The sequence below is a fragment of the Piliocolobus tephrosceles genome, chromosome 20 (assembly GCF_002776525.5).
Source record: "Piliocolobus tephrosceles isolate RC106 chromosome 20, ASM277652v3, whole genome shotgun sequence".
Taxonomy (NCBI): domain Eukaryota; kingdom Metazoa; phylum Chordata; class Mammalia; order Primates; family Cercopithecidae; genus Piliocolobus; species Piliocolobus tephrosceles.
The window spans coordinates 22,298,083-22,323,088 of NC_045453.1; the positions used below are offsets into that span (position 1 = coordinate 22,298,083).

General features: G+C 42.4%; 1 protein-coding gene across 1 annotated transcript in view; it reads right to left on the bottom strand.

Annotated features, from left to right (window-relative positions):
- B4GALT5 (beta-1,4-galactosyltransferase 5) overlaps positions 1 to 25,006 on the bottom strand; it is an 86,398-nt gene that overhangs the window by 12,955 nt on the left and 48,437 nt on the right. The window contains exons 2-3 of the mRNA XM_023184126.2: positions 11,417 to 11,551; positions 1,414 to 1,527 (exon numbers count right to left, since the gene is read on the bottom strand). Coding sequence (XP_023039894.1) covers positions 1,414 to 1,527; positions 11,417 to 11,551 — 249 coding nt within the window. The remainder of the gene's footprint in view (positions 1 to 1,413; positions 1,528 to 11,416; positions 11,552 to 25,006) is intronic.

The following is a 25,006-nucleotide window of genomic DNA, read 5'->3' on the forward strand; positions in this document are numbered from 1 at the left end:
CAACATGGTGAAACCCCCATCTCTACTAAAAATACAAGAATTAGCCAGGCGTGGTGGCAGGTGCCTATAATCCCAGTTACTCGGGAGGCTGAGGCAGGAGAATCACTTGAACCTGGGAGGCAGAGGTTGTAGTGAGCGGAGGCTGCATCACTACACTCCAACCTGGGCAATAAGAGCAAAACTCCATCTCAAAAAAAAAAAAAAAAGTATAGCACATACAATTATGTAGAGTATATTACACCAGATAATGATAACAAACTATGCTACTGGTTTATATATTAATTATACTATATTTTTAAATCGTTATTTTACCCTTTTTTTTGAGACAGGGTCTTGCTTTTTTGCCCGGGCTGGAGTGTAGTGGCGCAATCATGGCACACTGCAGCCTGTGGCCCAGGCCTAAGTGGGAGGGTTGTTTGAGGCCAGGAGCTCAAGACCAGCGTGGGCAACACAGTAACACCCCATCTCTTAAAAAGTAATAATAATAATTTTAAAATTAGCCAGGTGTGACAACAGGCACTTGTAGTCCCAACTCCTCAGGAGGCTGAGGCGGGAGGGTGGCTTGAGCCCAGGAGTTGGAGGCTGCAGTTTTTTAAAAAACTTTTTATAAACTTTTTAAAAGTTCACAAGTTTATAAAGTCAAAAGGTATAATATTAAGGTTAATCTATCATTAAAGAAAGAAGACTATTTTCTGAATAAATGTAGTGCAGCCTAAGTGTTCGGTATTCATAAAGCCTGCAGTAGTGCACGGTCATGTCCCAGGCCTTCACATTCACATTCACTCCCTCACTGACTTGCCAGAGCAAATTCCATTCCTGCAGGCTCCATTCATGGTAAGCGCCCTACACAGCTGTACCATTTTTTATCTTTTATACCTCATTTTTTACTGTACCTTTTCTATATTTAGATACACAAATACTTACCACTGAGTTACAGTTACTGCATAGCACCATGCTGCACAGGTTTGCAGCCTAGGAGCAACAGGCCATACCACACAGCCTGGGGTGCAGCAGGCTACACCATCTAGATTTGTGGAAGTCTATTCTAGGAGGTTCCCCCAACAATAAAATCACCTCACGATGTACTTCTCAGAAAGCACCCTCATTGTTAAGCTATGAATGACTGTATTCATACCTCCTCTAGGAAGTTCAAACAGAACCCAAGTTACAAAGGACAAGCAAGTGCAAAGGAAAGAATGAAAAAGTAGAAAAGGGAGAAAATGGCACCCAAGAACACAGGCAACCCTGCAGCAGGCTTTGAAGAGGAGCCAGGAGCACAAATGACTTTCAAATCCCTGTTTCCAATGGCAGGGAGGTATTTATATTCTCTCTATAGGCAGACAGAAAGATCAAGAGTGCCCTCCCCTTTACCCATTTTAAAAGCAGAGGAAGATAGGCCGGAGCTCTACTCACTCATGGAAGGGAGCCTTTCAGGGCAGGTATGGTTTGCAAAGTAGGTGAAGTCTTCAGGAAGAAATGTTGTAGTTTGCAGGAAGGTTTCACTGTGGTTCAAGTCAAGAGGGTAATCTAGGGAAGTAAAGGAAAACAGCCGATCAGACTGGTATATGTAATCAACTGTGCCATTATTAGATGCCTACCAAGTCTTTTTCTTAGCTATCAACTTGGTGGAAGGAGACAGGACTCTAGACTGTCGCTTTGATGTGGCTAAAAATGTGAACCCATCAATAAAAATGTTACCCAAGTGACATATTTTCACCAGTGCTCCTATTCCTATTGATTTTATACGCTTATATGCAGCACTCAGTTTATAGTAAACTGTAATTCAATGTAATTTTTAAAATAGCAGTCTCTCTCCTCTCATTTCTATTTTCTAAAGGAACCACTTGCCCTTCTTTTGGCCAAGTATTCCAGCATTTATATTCAGTATTCACCTCTGTCAGCCTGTATGGCTAGTCATGATGTTTCTGTTTGCAGTCTTACCTACTGACCTCCCACTATGGGAGGTGAAGACATTATCCCCTTCCTTCTGCCGCCCCTGTCACACAATCCCCTTCCTCTCCCCGGTCTCCCATCAGTCACATATCATAGCTGTAGTTAGGACAATCTTCAGTCTTTGTATTATGATGCTGCTGTTAAGTACTAGTCATCACTGAGAAATGTGGGAAGTTATGCATCTTATTTTTTGTTTGTTCAGTTTTATATGCAATGATTCTAATTCAACACCATGCCTTTCACAAGACATTTCCTCCTAAGACACGCATTAGGTATTCTCCCAACTTCATCCTCCCAGAGGAGGTGTGGCAGCTTCTGGCTTTATTCCATGCCAAATGTGCTTTGTCGGGGAGGTATTCTCTCGGTGATGATTCCTCCCTTCTGTACCCTGTGCTGCCTTTCTGGAGAATACAGAACAGGAGTTGGATGTGAGACCTCCTGGTCCTCTGTCTCATCTTTTCTATCCAGTTTTCCATCTTGCCATTTATCTGCCCTACTTTCCAAGAGATTTTCTCAACTTTACTCAACCTGCCTTTAATCATCATCTCTGCTATGATATTTTTAACTTTGAAGAGCTCTTGTTTCCTGAATGTTCATTTCTTACAATATTCTTGTTTCATGTTTGCAGTCATTTTTCTCTTCTCTTATTGACATCTCTGGGGTCAATATCTTTGGGTCTTTTCTCCTGGTCTGACTAGATTCTCCAGAGAAATCCACTCCAATGTCCTGCCAGAATGGTACAGTCCTGACTATAAACATCCTGAAACTAAGAAAGAAGAGAAAGAGGCTGGGGCATATGTAATCCCCATCTTTTCAAACACTATGGTCATGCCAGGTATTCCCAGGTTGAGGAGCCTCTGTTTTGCCATCTCTGGGGTTATTGAGTCTCCAGCTCTTGCCAGGATGAGGAAATGCATCTGGGTATCTGACTGCTTTTTAACAGCTTTCAATCTCCCTTTATTTTAGTTGCCACCTTTGCTCCTACTTTCAATATTGCTAGTTTCAGAGTTTCTGGGGGATCCTGAGTGGTTGCTGGTTTTCCTATTGCTGCTTTGAGCAGTCAAGTTTTCTTGGGTTTGTTAAGTCTTTTATCAGTGGCTCTTCTGCTTTCTATCTATTAAGATTTTTTGCTGTGGTCTCTTTTCTTGTTCTCATTCTCAAGGGTTTATCATTAAAAAACCCTCACATATGTATGCCCCTTTAGAGTCATGTTAGTGGATATGAAGAGTGTGAAGGTAGATGTCTTTTTCCTAGGGTACTATAGTTGTAGAGTAGGAGGAGGGCCCTCTAAGCTCATTTTCTACAGATGAATAACTGGAACAACATACACAGAACTCAGACCAGGGGCCCTGGCTAATGCATGACAGAGCTCCAACTAAACTCTGAATTAGAGATCTTTCCAGTATACTGTATTGATTTTTTTCACAGAATATTAAATCCTTTTGGATTCATGCTGATTCTATGAAAACTAAAACATTCTGTTCAAATTCACTTTGTACCCTAGAATTCTAGAATCTTCAACTAAGATATTTTTGAAAAAGCACTATGAGCAGGTTTCCAAGAATCAAATGGCTAACACATTGAATCCTTTTATATATGCACACGGCTGCCTACTCTGCGCTGCCTACTCCGCAAGGACTCTGGGGACAAAATTCAATGAGAAGCAACTTGAAAATTTTAAGTGTCTTAACAAGTGAAGGAACAGAATGCTTTCTGTCCTTTTTAGTAGCAGCTTTCCTGAAAAACATGAAGCCTGCATTTATAGAGAATAGTAGAGACTAATTTATATAAAGACATAAACCAGGCTGGGTATGGTGGCTCATGCCTATAATCCCAGGAGGCCAAGACCAGCCTGGGAAACACGCTGAGAACCTGTCTCTACAAATAATCTTAAAAATTAGCCAGGTGTGGTGGTGCGTGCCTATGGTCCCAGCTACTCGGGAGGCTGAGGCAGGAGAATCACCTGAGCCTGGGAGGTTGAGGATTCAACGGCAATGATCACACCACTGTACTCTAGCCTGGGCGACAGGGCAAGATCCTATCTTAAAAAACAAACAAACAAACAAAACATGAATCAAGACAACCTTAGAGATGAAAGATTCTGGATGAATCTAACAGATGAAATTATTCTCCTACAGAAAAAAATTAAAAGACCTCACAAGTACTAGAAAATGTGCCTGTGTTTGTGATATGACCATGTGTGGCAAAAGACGCCGGCTGGAAACAGTGGCACAGTCAACACATTCACTAGAAGGCAATGAAATTCCCAAAAGTATTATACCAAGTATATTTTCATAAATCAACAAAAACAAAGATAATAATCATTCTGGTCAATGACTGACCCAAGCCCTAGAGCTAGAACCTAATCAGGAAACTAGAATTTAAAAAACATGAAGCAAGAGACAAGGTATCTCTAACTCTAATGATTCCACTATTTGGAGTTTCTTTGAAGACAGATAAATTCCTTTCTACTTCCTTCAAACAATCATACAATAAGCCTGGTAGCAGCTGCCATGAAACAAAAAAAAAGCATTTATTTTTTCTTCTGATTACTAAATTAATAATATGTCACTGTTTTAAGAATCCTCAAATAGGTGATCACTTGAGGTCAGGAGTTTGAGATCAGCCTGGCCAACATGGTGAAACCCCATCTGTGCCAAAAAACACAAAAATTAGCCAGGCGTGGTGACAGGTGCCTGTAACCCCAGCTACTCAGGAGGCTGAGGAAGGAGAACCGCTTGAACCCAGGAGGCAGAGGTTGCAGTGAGCCAAGATCGCACTGTTGCACTCCAGCCTGGGTAACAAGAGCAAAACTCCATCATAATTAAATAAACAAAAAAAAAAAGTCTGCTTTTCAGCAGCAATAGAGGCCTTCTAAAATGAAAGAGACAGAGGAAATTAATTGCTCACGACCTGGTAAAACTATGTGCAGTTATCGTGAGGAGACCTGGTTTTTCTTCCCTGCTAGCTGTCCAGCAATGGGTGGGGTTATACTTCAACCCCTTGGAGAGTTCCAAATACAACTTCTTACTCTTCTAAAACATGTACCTACTGAATGAGGAAAATGCTGAGAGAAAAACAAGCCTGTTGAATTTCTTCGGCCACGGTTTTGCTTTTTAATTTAAATCTAATCTATTTCAAATCCAGACATGTTCTTCTTGAAGGGCAACGAAGGCAGCCACTTTTACATTTAGAAAATGGGAAAACAAGCCAGGCACCATGGCTCACACCTGTAACCTCAGCATTTTGGAAGGCCAAGGTGGGTGGATCACCTGAGGTCAGGAGTTTGAGAGACCAGCCTGACCAACATGGTGAAACCCTGTCTCTTACTAAAAATACAAAAAATTAGCCAGGCATGGTGGCACACACCTGTAGTCCCGGCTACATAGGAGACTGAGGCAGGAGAACTGCTTGAATCCAAAAGGTGGAGGTTGCAGTGAGCCGAGATCCCACCACTGCACTCCAGCCTGGGCAACAGAGTGAGACTTCATCTCAAAAAAGAAAATGGGAAAACAGGCCAGACACAGTGGCTCACACCTGTAATCCCAGCACTTTGAGAGGCCAAGGCAGGTGGATCACCTGAGGTCAGGAGTTCAAGACCAGCCTGGCCAACATGGTGAAACCCTATCTCTACTAAAAATACACAAATTAGCTGGGCATGGTGGTGGGTGCCTGTAATCCCAGCTATTCAGGAGGCTGAGGTAGGAGAATTGCTTGAACCTGGGAGGCGGAGGTTGCAGCAAGACAAGATCACGCCACTGCACTCCAGCCTGGGCAACAGAGCGAGACTCCATCTCAAAAAAAAAAAAAAAAGGGGGGAAAAAAAAAACCCAAAAAAAAAAAAAAAAAAAAGATAGAAAATGGGAAAAAAATGGGAAAACAACAAAATCCTACCTACAGGTTCCAATGGCTGCTGATACCATGGGCTTGCAGACCAACATTTCTGTCCGACAACAGCTGCTTATTCAGCATTGCTTCACACCAGTGGTTCAGCAGCCTTGGCTGCACATTGAGAATCATCTAGGAAGCTTTCAAAAATCCTAACACCAGGCTGGGTGTGGTGGCTCATGCCTGTAATCCCAGCACTTTGGAAGGCCAAAGTGAACAGACTACTTGAAGCCAGGAGTTTGAGACCAGCCTGGGCAACATGGTGAAACCTCATCTCTACTAAAAATACAAAAATTAGCCGGGCATGGTGGCACCCACCTGATGTCCCAGCTACTCAGGAGGCTAAGGCAGGAGAATCACTTGAACCTAGGAGGCGGAGGTTGCAGTGAGCTGAGATGGTGCCACTGCACTCCAGCCTGGGTGACACAGCAAGACTGTTTCAAAACAAAAACAAACACACAAACAAAATTCTAACACTCAGGCTACACCTCAGACCAATTAAATAAGAATCTCTAGCAGTCAGGCACAGACATACATCAGTACTTTGGAATGCTCCCTGGGAATTCCAGTGTATAGCTAAGCTTGATATTGGCTACCCTAATACCTGGAGGAGGTAAAAAACCTGCCTTCTCCCTTGTGTTACCAAATCCAGTTGAGAAGGAACCGGAAGTGCTGACCAATGGACCCCAGCAAGAATCACCACTTTCCCCTCCCATCTGAGAAAAGACCAAACACTTGCCTCTTTGCTTGAGAAAAACATGGAAATTTATATATACTAGAAAGATGCCACTGGGACAAATAATTTGTGAAATATAAAGAATTAATTCTTCAAGAGTTAGTCCATTTAAGGATGACGACCTACCTACTGGGAGGGTAGCCACATCAAAGACTACAGACTGGACATCCAAAACCATGGAGAAAGAGGTGAAGATGACCCACTCCACTAATAGATTACAAAGGACACCAGCATGACTTTACTCACTCTGCAGATTCACAATCTCACAAACCAATGGCTTTCAGTGACAAAAGGAAGCTTCTCCTGGTCACTACTTCAGGCTTATTTCCAGATTCACAGCCCCCATCCCCAAAAGTCTGTTTTCATTCAATAATCACCACGTTGCTTTTAAACTTAAAGAAAACCAGTATTATTTAAATGTCACCCTGGGCTTTTGAGCTATGCTTGGCCTAATGCAGACGCCTGAATGTGGGTATGCGCCTCAGCATTATTTCAGAAGGGGATGGTGCATAGTCCAGGTTACCACCATTAAGCCAACAGTGCTCCAGGCAGAAGTTATCTGGCCAGAGGTGTCAGTCATCTGACTGTCTCAGCAGTCTTGGGCCCAGAATACCCTCTCTGACTGTGCTAGGCAGACACTGTTTTGAAATAAAGAAGAATGATGGGTTTTCATTCAATACACTTTCAGTGAAATGCTATTTTCTTTTCAGTACAGGTTGAGTATCCCCTTATCTGAAATGTTTAGGACCAGAAGTGTTTCCGATTTCTGATTTTTTCAGATTCTGGAATATTTGCATTACACTTACCAGTTATCAACCCAAATCTAAAAATCTGAAATCTGGAATGCTCCATTGCACATTTTCTTTAAGTGTCGTGTTGGCACTCAAGGTTTTATCACATGTGGATTCTGGAGGAGTCTGGAGTTGGTATTTTCTGATGGGGGATGCTCAACCTGTACTTACTCGCCAAAGATGTGCCAGTGACACAGCAGCTCATCAAGATGGTGACTTCCTTAGAAACATGCTACAACACTTAGAATGTGCTTTCTTGTTAAATGCGTTCCTGCATGCATATAAAAATAATTTACCAACTGCTTCCTATGTGCTAGGCAGTGTATAAGGTACTAAGAATACAAAGGTGACAAAAGGAATGAAGCCATTACTGGGATTCAGGGGACAGGCCCTGGAGTCAGAGAATCAGCAAACTCTACCTAACCCTGCTGCTGCATCAAGTTCTATGACTTCCGTGTGCCTTGTTCCTTTTATCCCTACAATGGGGACATAGTAGCTACCTTCTGGGTTCCTGTGAGGGACTACATGAAATCATGTGAGTCAAGTATCTAATAAACAGTAAGAGAGTCCCTGATGGCAAAGATTTCCAATCTATTAGAGAAATAAACACATTTAACAAAAAATAGATTGTTCTAACCAGAGCAATGCAAGGAAAAATTATTTGGGTGTATGATAATTTAAGAATAAAAGCACACCAAGTTCAATAATAATGGGTCACTGGACACACCCTCCAAGGGTGAAACTCACTTCTGTACTCAGTTTTCAAAGACAACAACTCCAGAAGTAGCGCAATCCTGTGTTGCCAGACCAGCAGTGGTGTGGAAATGGGGTCCTGTTGCATGCCCCTCTAACTTCTGAGAGAATTGCCAGTACTGCCAAATGTCCAGAGAGACAGACATCCTAGCCTCATCTAACACTGCAGAAGTATGATATCTGGACTAGATAAATGTCATGAGGACACAAGTGTCCCCTTACTCAGTGCTATACAGGGGAGAGTGCTCTGGAAGGGCAGTCAGTACTCCCTGGTTTCTTCACCTAACTAGAAGCAGGATTTTGGCAGGGTTAGGGAAAGAGTCACATGATCAAGCTGCACCACCTTCCCCAAGATTATACATACTATGTATGAAAAATGGAAACAGCATAAATTCCTGCCTTTACTGACAGAGCCACGTATGAGTCAAGTGAGACTCTGTGCGGATTGTGTGCAAAGCCTACCACCACATGCAAGACGGAAACTGCAGGGTTTCCTCTCCCAGGTATGGTTCAGAGCTCAGGCAACTTGATCCAGTGCGACCACAATTTGTCTAAAAGGCTCTGAAATGTCATTCACTTGCTCTTTGCAAACAAGAAAGGAAGTATCAAAAGTTTACCAGTTTGCTAACTACAGTCCTCTGTTGCTAAAGTGGTCAGCAGAGGAAACTGGTAAATTAGGATGTGGTCAATTCCTTTTTTTTTTTTTTTTTTGAGATGGAGTCTCGCTCTGTCGCCCAGGCTGGAGTGCAGTGGCCGGATCTCAGCTCACTGCAAGCTCCGCCTCCCGGGTTTACGCCATTCTCCTGCCTCAGCCTCCCGAGTAAGCTGGGACTACAGGCGCCCGCCACCTCGCCCGGCTAGTTTTTTGTATTTTTTAGTAGAGACGGGGTTTCACCATGTTAGCCAGGATGGTCTCGATCTCCTGACCTCATGATCCGCCCGTCTCGGCCTCCCAAAGTGCTGGGATTACAGGCTTGAGCCACCACGCCCGGCCTGTGGTCAATTCTTTTAAGGAGAGGCAATTCTTTTAAGAGAGGCAATGCTTTCCCTTGATTTCCTATGCACCACAGAGTAATTCACATTTGCAAAGCAATTTCACATTCGACAGTGAACTTCCAAAAATCTTGTAACTTAATAGAGAAGGAGAGAGGACTGATTTAGAGGGAGAATTTTTTTTTTAATGTAAATATTTTAAAATATTGGGCTTAGATGAAATCATTAAGAAGCCACAGGAGGCTGGGTATGGTGGCTCATGCCTGTAATCTTACAGCACTTTGGGAGGCCAAGGCAGGTGGATTGCTTGAGCTCAGAAGTACAAGACCAGCCTGGGCAACATTGTGAAAGCCGTGTCTACAAAAAATACAAAAATTAGGCCGGGCGCGGTGGCTCAAGCCTGTAATCCCAGCACTTTGGGAGGCCGAGACGGGCGGATCACAAGGTCAGGAGATCAAGACCATCCTGGCTAACCCGGTGAAACCCCGTCTCTACTAAAAATACAAAAACTAGCCAGGCGAGGTGGCGGGCGCCTGTAGTCCCAGCTACTCAGGAGGCTGAGGCAGGAGAATGGCATGAACCCGGGAGGCGGAGTTTGCAGTGAGCTGAGATCTGGCCACTGCACTCCAGCCTGGGCGACAGAGCAAGACTCTGTCTCCAAAAAAAAAAAAAAAAAAAAAAAAAAAAAAATTAGCCATGTCTACAAACAATACAAAAAATGAGCCACAGTGCCTCACACCTTTAATCCTAGCACTTTGGGAGGACAAGGCAGGAGAATCACTCGGGCCTGGGAGGTCAAGGCTGCAGTGAGCCAAGATCATGCCACTGCACTCCAGCCTAGGAGACAAAGTGAGATGCTATCTCAAGAAAAGAAAAAAAAAAAAAAAAAGCCCGGGCACAGTGGTACACGTCTGTTAATCCCAACACTTTGGGAGGCCGAGGCAGGCAGATCACCTGAGGTCAGGAGTTTGAGACCAGCCTGGGCAACATGGCAAAAGCCCGTCTCTACCAAAAGTACAAAAGTTAGCCAGGCGTGGTGGCGCACACCTGTAACCCCAGCTACTCGGGAGGCTGAGGCAGGAGAATCGGTTGAACCCTGAGGCGGAGGTTACAATGAGCCGAGACAACACCACTGCACTCCAGCCTGGGTGACAAGAGCAAAACTCCATCTCAAAAAAACCCACACAAACCCAGAAAGCATATCAGTCCTCAGTTAAAGAAATAAGAGGCAAATCCTGAATCCTTAGCAAAATGAAATCCCAGAATCTATTTTTTAAAGAAAAACCATCCCTGGCTGGACTACAAAGGCCTCAAGAGAGCCCCATCTAATCATGTGGAAGTATTACTTCCTTCCTGTATTCAGTTTTTGAAAGAGTTAAAAAGAAAGAGGCCTGGTGCAGTGGTTTATGCCTGTAATCCCAGCACTCGGGAGGCCGAGGCAGGCAGATCACTTGAGGTTAGAAGTTCAAGACCAACCTGGCCAACATGGTGAAACCCCATCTCTACTAAAAATACAAAAATTAGCCAGGCATGGTGGCTTGCTCCTGTAATCCCAGTTACTCAGGAAGCTGAGGCACAAGAATTGCTCGAACTGGGGAAGTGGAGGCTGCAGTGAGCCGAAATCACCTGATGCACTCCAGCCTGGACGACAGGAACAAAACTCTGTCTCAAAAAAAAAGAAATAGCAGTCATCCAGTCACTCTTAATGTATTATGCTATAGTTTAAATGTCTGTCCCCCGCAAACTTCATGCTGAAACGATGACCCCAATGATGGACTTGGGGCCTATAGGGGGTATCTGGGTCACAGGGGCAGATCCCTCATAAATGGCTTGCTGCTGTTGTGGTAATGAGTGAGTTCTCCTCTATTAGCTCCCACAAGAGCTGGTTGTTAGGAAGAGTCTGGCCCTGCCCTCCTCTCACTGCCACATTGCTTTCTCTTACCACACACACAGGCTTCCCCTTCCCGTCCACCAAGAGTAGAAGCAGCCTGAGGCCCTCACCAGAAGCAGATGCTGGTGTCACACTTCCTGTATAGTCTACAGAACCGTGACCAAATAAATCCTTTTTCTTTGTAAATTACCCAGCCTCAAGTACTCTTTTATAGCAACACAAACAGACTGAGTCATACTGTTAACAAAAATGAACGAGGATTCATTTGGCAAAAGCTTTTTTAGCAGTGAAGTAAAAGCCAAATCCCTCTTTTACAATGCACTTTTCCCATTGAAAATAATTATTGCAACCGAATTTACCTCTCTTGGGAGGAGACATTCTAATCAGATGACCTCTTTACTAAAAATATACCTGAGTCATTTACACTGCTGTTCCTCTTGGCATAAGCACTCCGAAGCACCTGCTCATAAACCTGAGCACCGATTGTTCTCACGTTGTCCCGGATCAGAATGCCTTGAGCTTGCATCATGAAGAGGTAGGTGTTCACTGCATAAAGCAAAAAGGAAGGGGAAAAAGAGGTGGATTCAGAAGCAATCGTTTAAAAAAAAACATACCACATAGCTATGGATTTTTTTTCTTTTTGGACCTTTAAAGCCTCTTTTAGTTCTTTTAAAACCCTATACGACCATAGCTCTATTTTCCACACCTTTCAGGATACCAACATCCTCTGGGTAGCTAGTAGGGCTTAGAGGAATTTCTGTCAATATTCAGCAATTCTAGAAAAACCATAAACTTAAAAAAAAAAAATTCCATCTGGTCTCCAAATACCCAATCTGTTTTCTAGCACTCTGATCATCAGAAAGACCTTTATGAATTAGTTAAAACTTTTTTTTTTTTAAAGGTTTCTGCTCTCTTTAAGTTTACCTTCTCAGAATTAGTTCATGGTTCTTCACAGAGGAAGAAACCACTGACTCTCTGCCTGCTAGAAGCACTGGTCTGTCTGGTCTTAGCAACCTTTTCAAAGGGGTAGACTGAGGCTCCAATCACTTACCCTTGGGGGATTTGGAAAGAAAAAGGAGTAACTAAACAGTATTTGCAGTCCTCACTATCCACCCAGCCAGCCCAAAAGTCCAAAGCAATAGGGAAAGAGCACAGTCCAAGGTCAATTAAAACATGCTCTTAACAAATGAGTGTTCAGATTAACCAGCCAATCTTGTCTTCTTTGGAAAGTGATCTCCACTTGCATATTCCTGAAGTCTCTCTATGATACAAAACTAGAAAGTCACAAACACACCAAAATGTAATTCCTATATTCTACTTGCAAACTCCACTGCTATGCCATCTATTTTCAAGAAACAGTGAGATTTTAAAACATAGTTTCTTAACCAGTCACTCTAATTCCCTCAAATTGCCTTTGTCATTGTGAAAGGGGGATGTGTTACAAGGGTGGAACATTTACAAACCTAAACTCTGTGGGTGTTTGGGGGTGGATTCATCTAACCATTTGGCCAACCTTGGGACCAGGTCCCAGTGCCTCCTCCACACTCAATGTATCTGGCCTTGGGATGTGGATTCTGGCTCTTTGACAAGACACGTGGCTGACATTATGTTTCATCACTATTAAAGCGGTATCCTGTATATAATGCACAACAAACAATGACTGAATGGAATAATGGATGAAGTTTAGAAGTCACTGTATTTCAAGCTAGTGCTTTTGGTGCTTTATACTGGAAATGACAGAGGTGGGGTGGGTTAGCATAATGTCAAAAACCCCACGTGGCCAACGTTAAACAGGGACATGAAATCTTTCAAAAGATTTCAGATCATCTCTAAGGTATATCCCAAGCCATAAAATAATAAGGAAAAAGGACCAGTGTTCAGAATGCTTTCAGAAATGAGGTATTGCTTTCAAATGCGGCCTTGCATTGGTTGGGAGACAGCCCTACACTTAACTTCTGGCACAATTGAAGAATAGATCAGATACTGTGTTTAATTCTCTAGTAGCTAGGAAAGATTTTAAGGAAAAAAGACAGCTTCCAATTATTAAAAAAGTGTTAACTGTGTGAAATCTCTGAAAGCAGGAGTAACACCTCATTCTACATTTCCAGCAGATAGCACACTGCTGGTCACAGTAGGGGGCAGGCCACAAATACTTGTTAAACCTAAGACTTAAACTTCATCTAATGTCACATTTCTAATTCAGTCCTGTGGTTTTTTTAAAAATCATTTGGGCTGTACAGTAGGTTCCCACTGCCCTGAAATCTTCCTTTCATCCCCAACATATTACTAAACCAGTTGTCTTATTGAAATTTTTGTATAATGCTTTTATTGTTTATTGTATTTATTATTTATTGTATTTATTGAGAATCTTGTGTAAAGCTTTTAGCTAGGTGCCACCAATAATTCACTACCTCCTTTCCTCTGCACTGCAAAGGACACAGTGGCTTAGTCCCTCCTTTAAACACTCTCCCTTTCTTAGCTTTGAATCCCAACTGGAGGATTTCTCTAGGGCCATCATTCTCTAATGTTTCCCACCCATTTGCCAGAGTGCTTTTAAGAAGCCTATTTCCTAGGCCCCACTACCCAGACTGATGCAGCTGGTCTGAGTGGGGCCCATGAATTTGCACTTGTAACAAGCTCGCAGGTGACAAAATGGTGCTGGACTAAGGACCACACTTCTATAACCACTGCTCTAGGGAACTCTGGCCACATAATAAATGTAAGCAACAATTATTGAGCACTTAATTACATAATTCCTTATTGCATTTAATCCTCATAATTATCCTAAGAGGCAAGTAATACTATCCAATTTACAAACAACTTGGAGGCTTCAGTTTCTCCAAGTATCTTCACAAAGGTCAACTGAGAGCTCTAGGATTTGAACTGGGTGTGTCTGTGCTCTTAACCACTAAGCTTTTATACCTCGCTCATCCATGTTCTAGCCACAACCTCTCTCTGAAAGATTTCAAGCACCCACATGGCTTAAATAATTACTCTTAAAGAGACAGCTCTCACATCTTCATCTCCTGCACAAAGCTGCCAGATGGATCTTTCTTGATCTCTCTTAATTACAGATTTATCCATACAGTTCCTGCTCAAAAGCCTTCTACGTCTCTTGCCTTTATCCTTGAGCTGCTGCTACAGCAATGGGTCTATTCTTTCTGCTGTGCAAATCCTATTAATCCTTCAAACACCAGTTCACAGACTTCTTGAGGAAGCTTTCAGTACCACGTCAGTCTTCCCCGTTCTCCAGTTTCTGAGCTGGTCTATTACAGACTGTCAAAACTTGAATTTGTTTCCATGTTGACTTAGTTCACTAACAACTGTCTCGTGTTAGTCTCGTCATTCAACTAATAAATTCACATAAACCACATATTATTATTTTTTTCTAATTATCCAAAGGAACTAGCACAACGCTAAAAAAATAAAAACTGAGGGAGTAAAGATTGCCAAACAAAAGGAAATAATCACAAATCCACAACTTGGGATTGGATGGGATTTTAAGGAACACTTGTCAATATCATCTAATGCTACCCACTACTGGGGAACTATGACCTCCAAGAACCCAGAGTCAACAGGGAAAATACAGACATCAACAAAGAAAACCTACTCTGGTTGGGTCCAAAATGTTTCCCAGTCACTTTTTTTTTTTGAGACAGAGTCTCACTCTGTTGTTCAGGCTGGAGTACAGTGGTGCAACCTTGGCTCATTGCAACCTCCACCTCCCGGGTTCAAGCGATTCTCGTGCCTCAGCCTCCCAAGTAGTAGCTGGGACTACAGGTGCATGCTACCACGCCTGGCTAATTTTTGTATTTTTCATAGAGAAGGGGTTTCAGCCTGTTGGCCAGGCTGGCCCAGTCACTTTTGCCCACTGGTTCTCTCTCAACCCTCCCCAGCCACCCTCTCCTGCTCAGGCCCCTTCTGTGTGTGCCCCTCCCATATCACAACTTCACAACTTCATCATCATAACCTTATCATCGCAACTTCACTCCCCATCTAGGTTGAGCTCTCTGAATACTGGCCCACTTGTCTACACACACAAAGGGTGGTGACCACACGAACAGAGTGGTCCAGATGCAGTAGGATGAGCATAGAAACACACAAACCACCAGCAGCCCTGTTCCATCTGTTACCACAGATCTGTCAAAGCACGCCCCTTTTTGGAGATTCACAATGCACAGTAACTCAAGGCCCAGAAATTCCCAGAAGAGAGACGTTTAGTTATCTAGCCTGCCATTTCCCAAACCAGCACATTAAGTGAGTCTGCAGAACTTACTTTGGAAAAATCAGCTTTGGATATTTCTATGAATAGACTTTTTAAACTTCCATTACATGGTTAGGGAATCAATCAATCAATCTTTGCTGAATGTGGTTGGTAAACAGCAGTCATATCCTATTACTAATTCATATCAGGCTTGCTAGAGGCAAAATCCCCTTAATCTTATTAAAGATGATAAATTGCCCTTCTCCTGTGCAGTGCTCATGCAGTTGGTTATACAGATCAAACAGTAGGACCTTTCAGGTGTCTCTATTAAAAGTCTGGTTACTGGCTGGGTGCAGTGGCTCACACCTGTAATCCCAGCACTTTGGGAGGCGGAGGAAGGAGGATCACTTGAGGCCAGGAGTTCAAGACCAGCCTGGGCAATACAGCAAAACCCCATCTCTACAAAAATAAATTTTAAAAATACTAGCCAAGTGTGGTAACATGCACCTGTAGTCCCAGCGTCTCACCCAGGAGATCAAGGCTGCAGTGAACCATGATTGTGCCACTGCACTCCAGCCTGGGTGACAATGAGATGCTATCTGGTTAACAACAACAAAAAAGCAGTCTTGTTAATAAACTTAGGCCATGGCTCTGGCCTAAACTAGGAAGTACATATGCATACAGATGTTGTTTTCAATCTAAATTATCTCATTCAAAATTCACATCTCTGTGAAGTAGATATCATCTGGAGTGTTTAATAATTTTAGAATAGGAGGTCGAGTCCTCCAGGGGTAATTTGCCCATGGTCATACGGTTAGTGAAGTCAAAACCAGAGAGGTGAACTGAGGTGCTGCATACATTTTGATGAGTTTTGTGTTTTTTTCTTTTTTTGTTTTGTTTTTTGTTTTTTTTTTTTTTTTTGAGGTGGAGTCTCCTTCTGTCGCCCAGGCTGGAGTGCAGTGGGGCATCTCGGCTCACTGCAACCTCCACTTCCCAGGTTGAAGCGATTCTCCTGCCTCAGCCTCCCGAGTAGCTGGGATTACAGGCACCCGCCATCATGCAGCTAATTTTTGTATTTTGGTAGAGACAGGGTTTCACCATGTTGGCCAGACTGGTCTTGAACTCCTGAACTCAGGCGATCCGCCTGCCTTGGCCTCCCTCAAAGTGTTGGGATTACAGATGTGAGCCACCGCACCCAGCTAACTTTGAAAATTCTGAAAGTAGTACTTTCCAATAACATAGTCCTGAGCAAAAGTGGCTGAATCACAGTTTGAAAAAACAATTTTAGGCCGAGATCATCCTGGCTAACACAGTGAAACCCCGTCTCTACTGAAAATACAAAAAATACAAAAAATTAGCCGGGCGTGGCGGCAGGCACCTGTAGTCCCAGCAACTCGGGAGGCTGAGGCAGGAGAATGGCGTGAACCCGGGAAGCGGAGCTTGCAGTGAGCCTAGATCGCGCCACTGCACTCTTGCCTGGGCTACAGAGAGACTCCGTCTCAAAAACAAACAAACAAACAAACAAAAATGTAAGATGGTGTGCAGTGGTTAAATCCTCCAGTTTCAACGAGTCTCTACTGAGCCCCTCCTTCACTGTGTGCTTTTCAGGCACAGTATGAGGGCACTGGAGGCCAAGCGTGCATAAGGCAACACTGAATAGATAAGTAATGTATAGACAAAACTCAACAAATTACAATGCAGTGTGGTAATGTGAAGACAACATTTAACACAAATTCACACTTACTAATAATTTGTTTTACACTTTAATGAGACAATGTAATTATTATCCAACCTCAGTATCTAGGAGGAGGGATCTCTCATATATAACCATAATTCAGTTGAGAAAAATAAGCCCCACTCAGGTCTACACAATTAGAAATTTCCATCCAGATGCCAGTGCTAGCAGCCTTGGGCCATGGCTTAACTGGACAGTTTTCAGAGCGAAGGACTGGGTTTCCTGCCCTTCGGCCATCTCTTGGCCACACAATGGTGCGTTTCTTCCTCTCTGCTTCTGATTCGAACAGGAAAACCTACTCCTTTCTCACTGATCCTTAATGTGTATCCTTAACGTTTGTTGTGATTGGCTTGATAAGCTAAAATAGGGTTCAGAACCAGAAAAGAAACCATTCTCTTCTGGAACACTTTTTACAATCTGTGTCTCCTCCCCAACACATGCAAACATACAACACACACATACTCACACCCAAACACCAATCGCCCTCCTCTGCTTTGGTTTTCTACTTAACGTACTACATATTTTAAAATTTATCTTGTCCCCCATGAAAACGTGGGCTCCATTAGGGCAAGGCTGTTGCTTACTTCATTTAATGCTATACCCCCAGTGGCTAGAACAATGTGTCGGGAACACAGAGGATGCACAATAAATATCTGAATTTTTTTTAAAAAGTAAGTTGAGACAATATACAATTGAGTTTTCTGAACTCCAGGAGGCATGGAGATGGATTTCAAGCCCTTCTCTTTATTTTGTATCAGCCCCCTCCTCCTTTCTGAGAGGAACCCAAAATACTGTAAGTTAACCAGTTTCACTGCACTAACCCGTTTCTAAGAAAAGCTCAGTAATTCCTTTCCACCAATTGAGCAGCACTGCCAAAAAGATTAGCTTTCCCCCAAAATGTTCTGTTACTCTCATTCCTCATAAAACTTTTAAAAACTGGGGGCCGGGCGCGGTGGCTCAAGCCTGTAATCCCAGCACTTTGGGAGGCCAAGACGGGCGGATCACGAGGTCAGGAGTTCGAGACCATCCTGGCTAACACGGTGAAACCCCGTCTCTACTAAAAAATACAAAAAAGCTAGCCGGGCGAGGTGGCTGGCGCCTGTAGTCCCAGCTACTCAGGAGGCTGAGGCAGGAGAATGGCGTAAACCCGGGAGGCGGAGCTTGCAGTGAGCTGAGATCTGGCCACTGCACTCCAGCCCGAGGGACAGAGCGAGACTCCGTCTCAAAAAAAATAAAATAAAATAAAAAATAAAAAAATAAAAAAATAAAAACTATGTTCCACACTATAATGCACAAATTTATTCAAAACCGTGTGCAATAATATTTGTAGTAGAAAAACACTGGGGAAAAAAGCCAAATGACCATCCAAAGGAGACTGGCTGAATAAATTTTTATACTCACTCCCATCATGATACCATAAAAAAGAATGAGAAAACATCTGTTATAGTCCAAAACTAGAAAGAACTCAGAAGTTAATTAAATTATTTGTAGCCTATTCCAATTTTGGAATTCTATACAGCAACAGGAATAAATAAACTAGAACTGCATGCATCCACATAAATAAATCCCATACTTTATGTGACGCGAAGAAGCCAGACACAAAAGAACACATGTGGTATGATTCCATGCAGATAAAATACAAAAACACACCCAGCTAATCTACAACATGAAAGTCAGGAGAACGGCTACCCTCGGGTGCAGGAGAGTTGAAGGTGGCTTCTGGTCATCTTATTTCTTAACCTGGATGCTAGTTATTCAGATATATTCATTTTCTAAACATTCACCAAGCTTTTTGCTTACGTGTACACATTTTAATGTTATATGTCAACAAAATTTACCTCCCCCAAAAATAAGGTGAGTAAAACCCATGAACTGACTTCCAAGACATATTATGCTACTTAATAAAGGGAAATTGATTTGCACTCACATATTTTTACCAAAAAAAACATAGGAAGAGTAAACCAGAAACTAATAAAAATGTAGGGGTAGGACTGAGGTCTGAGTATGCCTATTATATTTTGGACATTTACATATTAAAAAAATTATCTAGCTGGGCATGATGGCACACACTTATGGTCCCAGCTACTTGGGAGGTTGAGGCAGGAGGATGACTTGAGCCCAGGAGTTTAAGTCCAGCCAGGGCAACATAGTGATAATTCATCTAAAAAATATACATGTGTGTGTGTGTGTGTGTGTGTGTGTGTATAAAATGGGCAAACCCTAAACTAAATACAAACACAAACAAATAATTCTAATAATACACAGAGAAGTATTCCGATACATTCTTTGAGAGATATACTGTAAGGACAAAAAGAACCGTAAAGAATCTGGATCTCTGTTTAGCAGGTCTGTTGATTACAGTCATATTTGAGTCATAATCATGACATGGAGATCAACGGATGCTACAACCCTCAGGTGAAAGGGTTGTTGAAGAGGATAGTCAAAACACATCCTCAATGCACCATCCCACAAATTACACATTGATCACAACTGACAATTGTAATTTTGCTGCATAAGAGGAAGATCTAGCAGGTCATCCCTTTACCAACTGTCTCAACTCAGCAACCCCAATATTAGAAAAGCCTACAGTTCCAGGCTCCTAATGCAATGTAAGATATTTACTTACTATATAATATTCTTGCTAATCTACTGAAGAGGAAACAAGGAGATAAATCTAGAATATGGGATATTCTTTTTTTCTTTCTTAAAAGTTGGGATCTCACTCTGTCACCCAGGTTGGAGTGCAGTTGCGCGATCATGGCTCAGTGAAGCCTCCAATTCCTGGGCTCAAGTGATCCTCCCAACTCAGCCTCAGGAGGAGCTGGGACCACAGTCGAGTGCCCCCCCACACACAGCTAACATTTATATTTTTTTAAAGATAAGGTATCCAAATACACACACACACACACACACACACTCTCTCTTCAGATTCTTCAGGCTGAAAGAATATAGGATATTCTACAAAATAACTGATCTGAACCAAAAAAAGGCAGGGGCTATTCTAGATTAGAGACATAACTAAACACAATACATGAACTTTGACCAAATTCTGAGTAGAAAAATCAGAGTGCTAAAATAGGTATTTTTGAGACAAGTGAGAAAAATTAAACATGGAATGTATATCAGATATTACTAAATGTTAAGCTTAAGTGTAAACATAGTGTTGTGATTATGTAGAATGCATTTATTCTTAGGAGATGTATACTAAAGTATTTATAGGTTTAACATCATGATGTCTACAACTTTCAAATATTTCTGAAAAAAAGTGTGCATATGCACATATGCATGTATAAGCTTAGGTATGCATACAAAAAGTTAAAAGCAAATGTGACAAAATGCTAAAAACCGGTGAACTCAGGTGTAGAGCATATATTTATTGTACCATTTTCTCAATGTCTACAGATTTGCACTTTTTTTCCGAAAGAAAAAGAAAAAGTTGTTAATTAATGTGTTGCAACTGTCAGGTTAAGTGAGTTACTGTTCTGCTGGACTTCAAGCTTTCTCCAAAAGGTGAAAAGTAAAGTGGCCACTTACTCTTCAGGAGTGGCCAAATTCCCAACTTTATTTAATGAAGAAACAGAGCAGGGCACAGTGGCTCATGCCTGTAATCCCAGCACTTTGATAGGCCTAAGCAGGAGGATCACTTGAGGCTAGGAGTTTGAGAACAGCCTGGGCTGTTCTTAGTGAGGCTCCGCTCTACAAAAAAAATTTAAAAATCAGCTGGACATGATGGTGTACTCCCAGGCTATTTGGGAGGCTAAGGTAGAAGAATCCTTTGAGCTCAGGAGTTTGAGCTGCAGTGAGTTATGACCATGCCACTGCACTCCAGCCTGGGCAACAGAGCAAGACCTTGTCTCTCAAAAAGCAGGGGGGCGGGAGTAGTAATACTAATAACGAAGAAACATCATGTCCCAAGGACTTTTCACACTTCTATCAAACACCAGCCACAAAGAGATGATGAATTCTTTTACAAATGTTACAAACTGTAATTCAGATATGCATTCATTCAACACTCATTATATACATATGATGTTCCAGGACCGCCCTCTACTCTAAGGATAAGGAGATAAAGTAAGACACAGTCCTTGCCATCACCTTGCAATGGAGGAACAGTCACCTTTGTTCAGGGGTACAGGAGAGTGGCTACTAGATCATATTGGGAGCAGGGGCAGGAAAATACTCTCAGAAGAGGTAATTCTAGAATATGGTCCTGAAAGAAGACCACTGAAGCAGGAGAGGGAGCAGCATAAATGAAAACAAACAGCCATCCAGGGGGACACACACCTGAGGAGTTAAAGAAGTTTCGTATGGCTGGAGCAAAGGTTATATATGGCAAGAACATGAGAGGAGGCTAGAAAAATGGGGGGAGCAAGAGCAAAAGGGCTTCATGTACTATACTTGGGGTCTGAACTTGATTCTCAAAGCCATGACATTGCAGAAATGGTCCAGGACTGGATTTCCAGTGGACCAATGAGTAGGTATCAATCGGAACAAGTAAATCTAACCTACTCAAAATTCCTGGCTCCGGATCAAGGACTGAACTTTTTAGTATCCACATCTGAATTCTTGGATGAACTACGTAAGACTGTGTGTGTCGAATCCCCCAGTTGGTTAATAAAAGTTGGAAGTCCGAATCTTAGCAAACACTGTACTTTCTACATGAAGCAATGCAGAGGAACACCACATCTCCATGGCATGTAGAATGGAGGGAAAATGTCGAGACATAAAGCCAGGGACAACTGACCAGAGCCAGAAAGAATGATACTCAGCAAAGGTGCTGCTTGGTGCTCAGGGGGGGTCTTGTTAGACTGGGTTTTCTTTCCCTGAATTTACTCACATCACCTATCTTTGTTCTCAATACCCCCACTACAGACTAACAAAGGTGGGATTTATAACAGAGTCAAACAAATCCCAGAAAAACACTGGAGCCAATCTATGGACCTGAGGTTCTACCTCTTTAACATGTCCATGCTTTTGACATAAAGAACAGAGAAAAGGGAAGAGAATCTAAAGAGAAGAGAAGCAGAAAATGAATAAATAGAACAGGAGGCTCCCTCTCACGCTCATGCTTGCTGGTGCTCTCTCCTTCCCCCATATACAAAATACACAGATAAGGCACAATAAAAATTAAGGAAAAACAAACAAAATGTGTCATAGGAATGCTGAAGTTCAATTTCTGCCATGCTAGAGTATCTGCAAAAACCTGCATTATCTTTTTAGACCAATATTTTGTGGAAAAAGCACAACCTGAAAAATAATTGAACGCTACCCCCAGACAAGCAGATGATCAGTGTTCCCTGCTCTGCACAACAGGTAAAGAAAGAATCTGCTTATTCTGCTTATAAAGAGATGGATTCCTACACAAATAATAATGCATTTATTGAGTCCTTATGTGCCAGTACCTTTCCAAATGCCTGTGTTTTATCTCATTTCATCCTCACAATAACTGAGAGGCAGGTTGTTACCATCATTTTAGAGATGAAAAAACTCAGGTCTGAATACGCAATCTGATCATGTGGAGCCAAGATTTCACAGCAGGCTTTGTCTCCAGAGTCCAGGTTTTTAACAAACGTGCTCTATTGCTTCTCAGATGCTCAATCCCCTGAATCCACAGCTGCTATGCTGCCCACACTTTTCTTTGATTACTTTTACTTCGATCTTTTTGAAGTGTTTTTTTTTTTTTTTTTTTTTGCTTGTTTTGTTGTTGTTGTTGTTGTTGTTGTTTTTGACAGGGCCTTGCTCTGTCACCCAGGCTGGAGTGCAGTGGCACGATCATGGCTCACTGCAGCCTTAACCTCCCTGGCTCAAGCAATCCTCACACTTTGGCCTCCCAAAGTGCTGGGATTACAGGCGTGAGCCACCCCACATGGCCAATATTACCTGGATCTTTTCTGTCAACATGTCCTGTATTTCAGGCTTCCAATATTCCACTCAGGAGTGGGTGCCAATATTCATACTATAATGCATCCCCCAAATTTTATAAGTTTGAAACTCTAATGTGAATCAAGAATTTTTGCATTTTAAATCTGCTTAAAATGCTGGATACTCATACTATGCATTGGAAGACATTAACATACATTTAAGAGAGAAAACACAGCTTTTTTAAGATACAAGGAATTTTTGGCAGCAAAATTTATACCCATTGTCTTATCTATTTAAATATTTTGGAGCAACTGTGTGACAATTTTCATACAAAAAGTGTTTAAAGAAAACTGGGGTGATGGGGGACACATATACACACATTAACAAAGTAAATAATCCAAAAATTATTTTGGGGAAAAAATTGATTGAGGAATCTTTTGCTTTCCTAATCCTTCTCATTTGAGGCAGAAAAATCACAAACTCATTCATAGGTTTCATTTTGCACCCTAGTTACTACTCCCAGCTATTAAAAAAAATCCAAGTGGTAAAAATTAACAGCTATGAAGTACCATATAAACATTTCCACTGACCTATTCGTCTACCATCTGTTAAATTATTAAACTGTACATAAGATTAGACATGAAAATGCTGTCTAAACAGATATTAGCTGGATGGGTAGCCTATGGTAAGCACTTTACTGATCTAAGCTTCAGCTTTGCTTCCCCCAAAATTCTTAACAGCATGACCAGCTACCAACACTCAGAAGTACCAATATCTGCATGCACAGCCACATAACCTCAGTATAAGTTTGGGTGGGAGAAAACTGTAAATGGTACTATTCGCACTGAACACCTACATTTATCAAAACATCCCTGAGGAGAATGGGTGGGGTTGGGGGGCGTCAGGGTATGAAGGATGTTGCTGATTGAAATGTGCTAGAGGCACAAGACCAGCAGTGCCGCACTCCTTTCTGGAACTGAAACCAGAACAAAGACTTGAACAAAGACTTTGCTCCCCTCCCTCCGCACCCCTTATCCTAATCTCTGCCCTTCACCCTCCACTCCCCCGACCAACCCCTGTCCCTGATTTGCCTTGTGGTTCCAGCCTCCCGCCCCCACTGACACCTCCTCTGTATGAATGCACTTTTGTGATGCCTGCTCATACTAAGCTTTTTTATTTTTTGAGGCAATGTCTCATCCTGTCACCCAGGCTGGATTGCAAACATGGCTCACTGCAGCCTCGACTTCCTTGGCTCAAGCAATCCTCCTGCCTCAGCCTCCCGTGTAACTGGGACCACAGGCGCACACCACCATACCTGGTGAATTTTTTGATTTTTGTACAGAATCTCACTTTGTTGCCCAAGCTGGTCTCAAACTCCTGGGCTCAAGCAATGCTCCTGCCTCAGCCTCCCAAACTGCTGGGATTACATGTGAGAGCCATCGTGCCCAGCCAATACTAAGCTTTAATGTCCCTTTCCTAGTTTTTTCTGGTATCATTCCACCTCCAAGATTAGAACTGCCCACACTTATCTTTGGGCTCTTTCTCAACTGATATACCAACTTCTATTCATGACCTCTACAAATTTGAGCATGTCTCTCTCTTCCAACAGGCTGTAAGCTCCTTAAGAATTCAGACAGTCTCATTCATTTTTTCATCAGCGTCTGATGAATAGTAGGCATTTAGCTATTTGTTAAAGAATTACATAGGCTGGGCATGGTAGCTCACGCCTGTAATCCCAGCACTTTGGGAGGCCGAGGCAGGCGGATCACTTGAGATAAGGAGTTTCCAATCAACCTGACCAACATGGAGAAATCCTGTCTCTACTGAAAATACAAAATTAGTCGAGCGTGGTGGTGCATGCCTGTAATCCCAGTTACTCGGGAGGCTGAGGCAGGAGAATCACTTGAACTCGGGAGGTGGAGGCTGCGGTGAGCTGAGATCGCACCATTGCACTCCAGCCTGGGCAACAAGAGCGAAACTCCATCTCAAAAAAAAAAAAAAGAATTATAGCTTGGCACACAGATGCTGTGATGGCCGGAGGAATTGCCTTGCTTTTTTAAGGTACAAGTATACTGGTTTTTCTGCAACCACAAAAGAAAACGTCTATAAGCCAGAAAAGGTCACAGTGAAATTGATACTTCACCAACTGTGCTGGTGTTCATGCAGACTGGTACAACCCTTTGGGAAAACTATCTGCAAA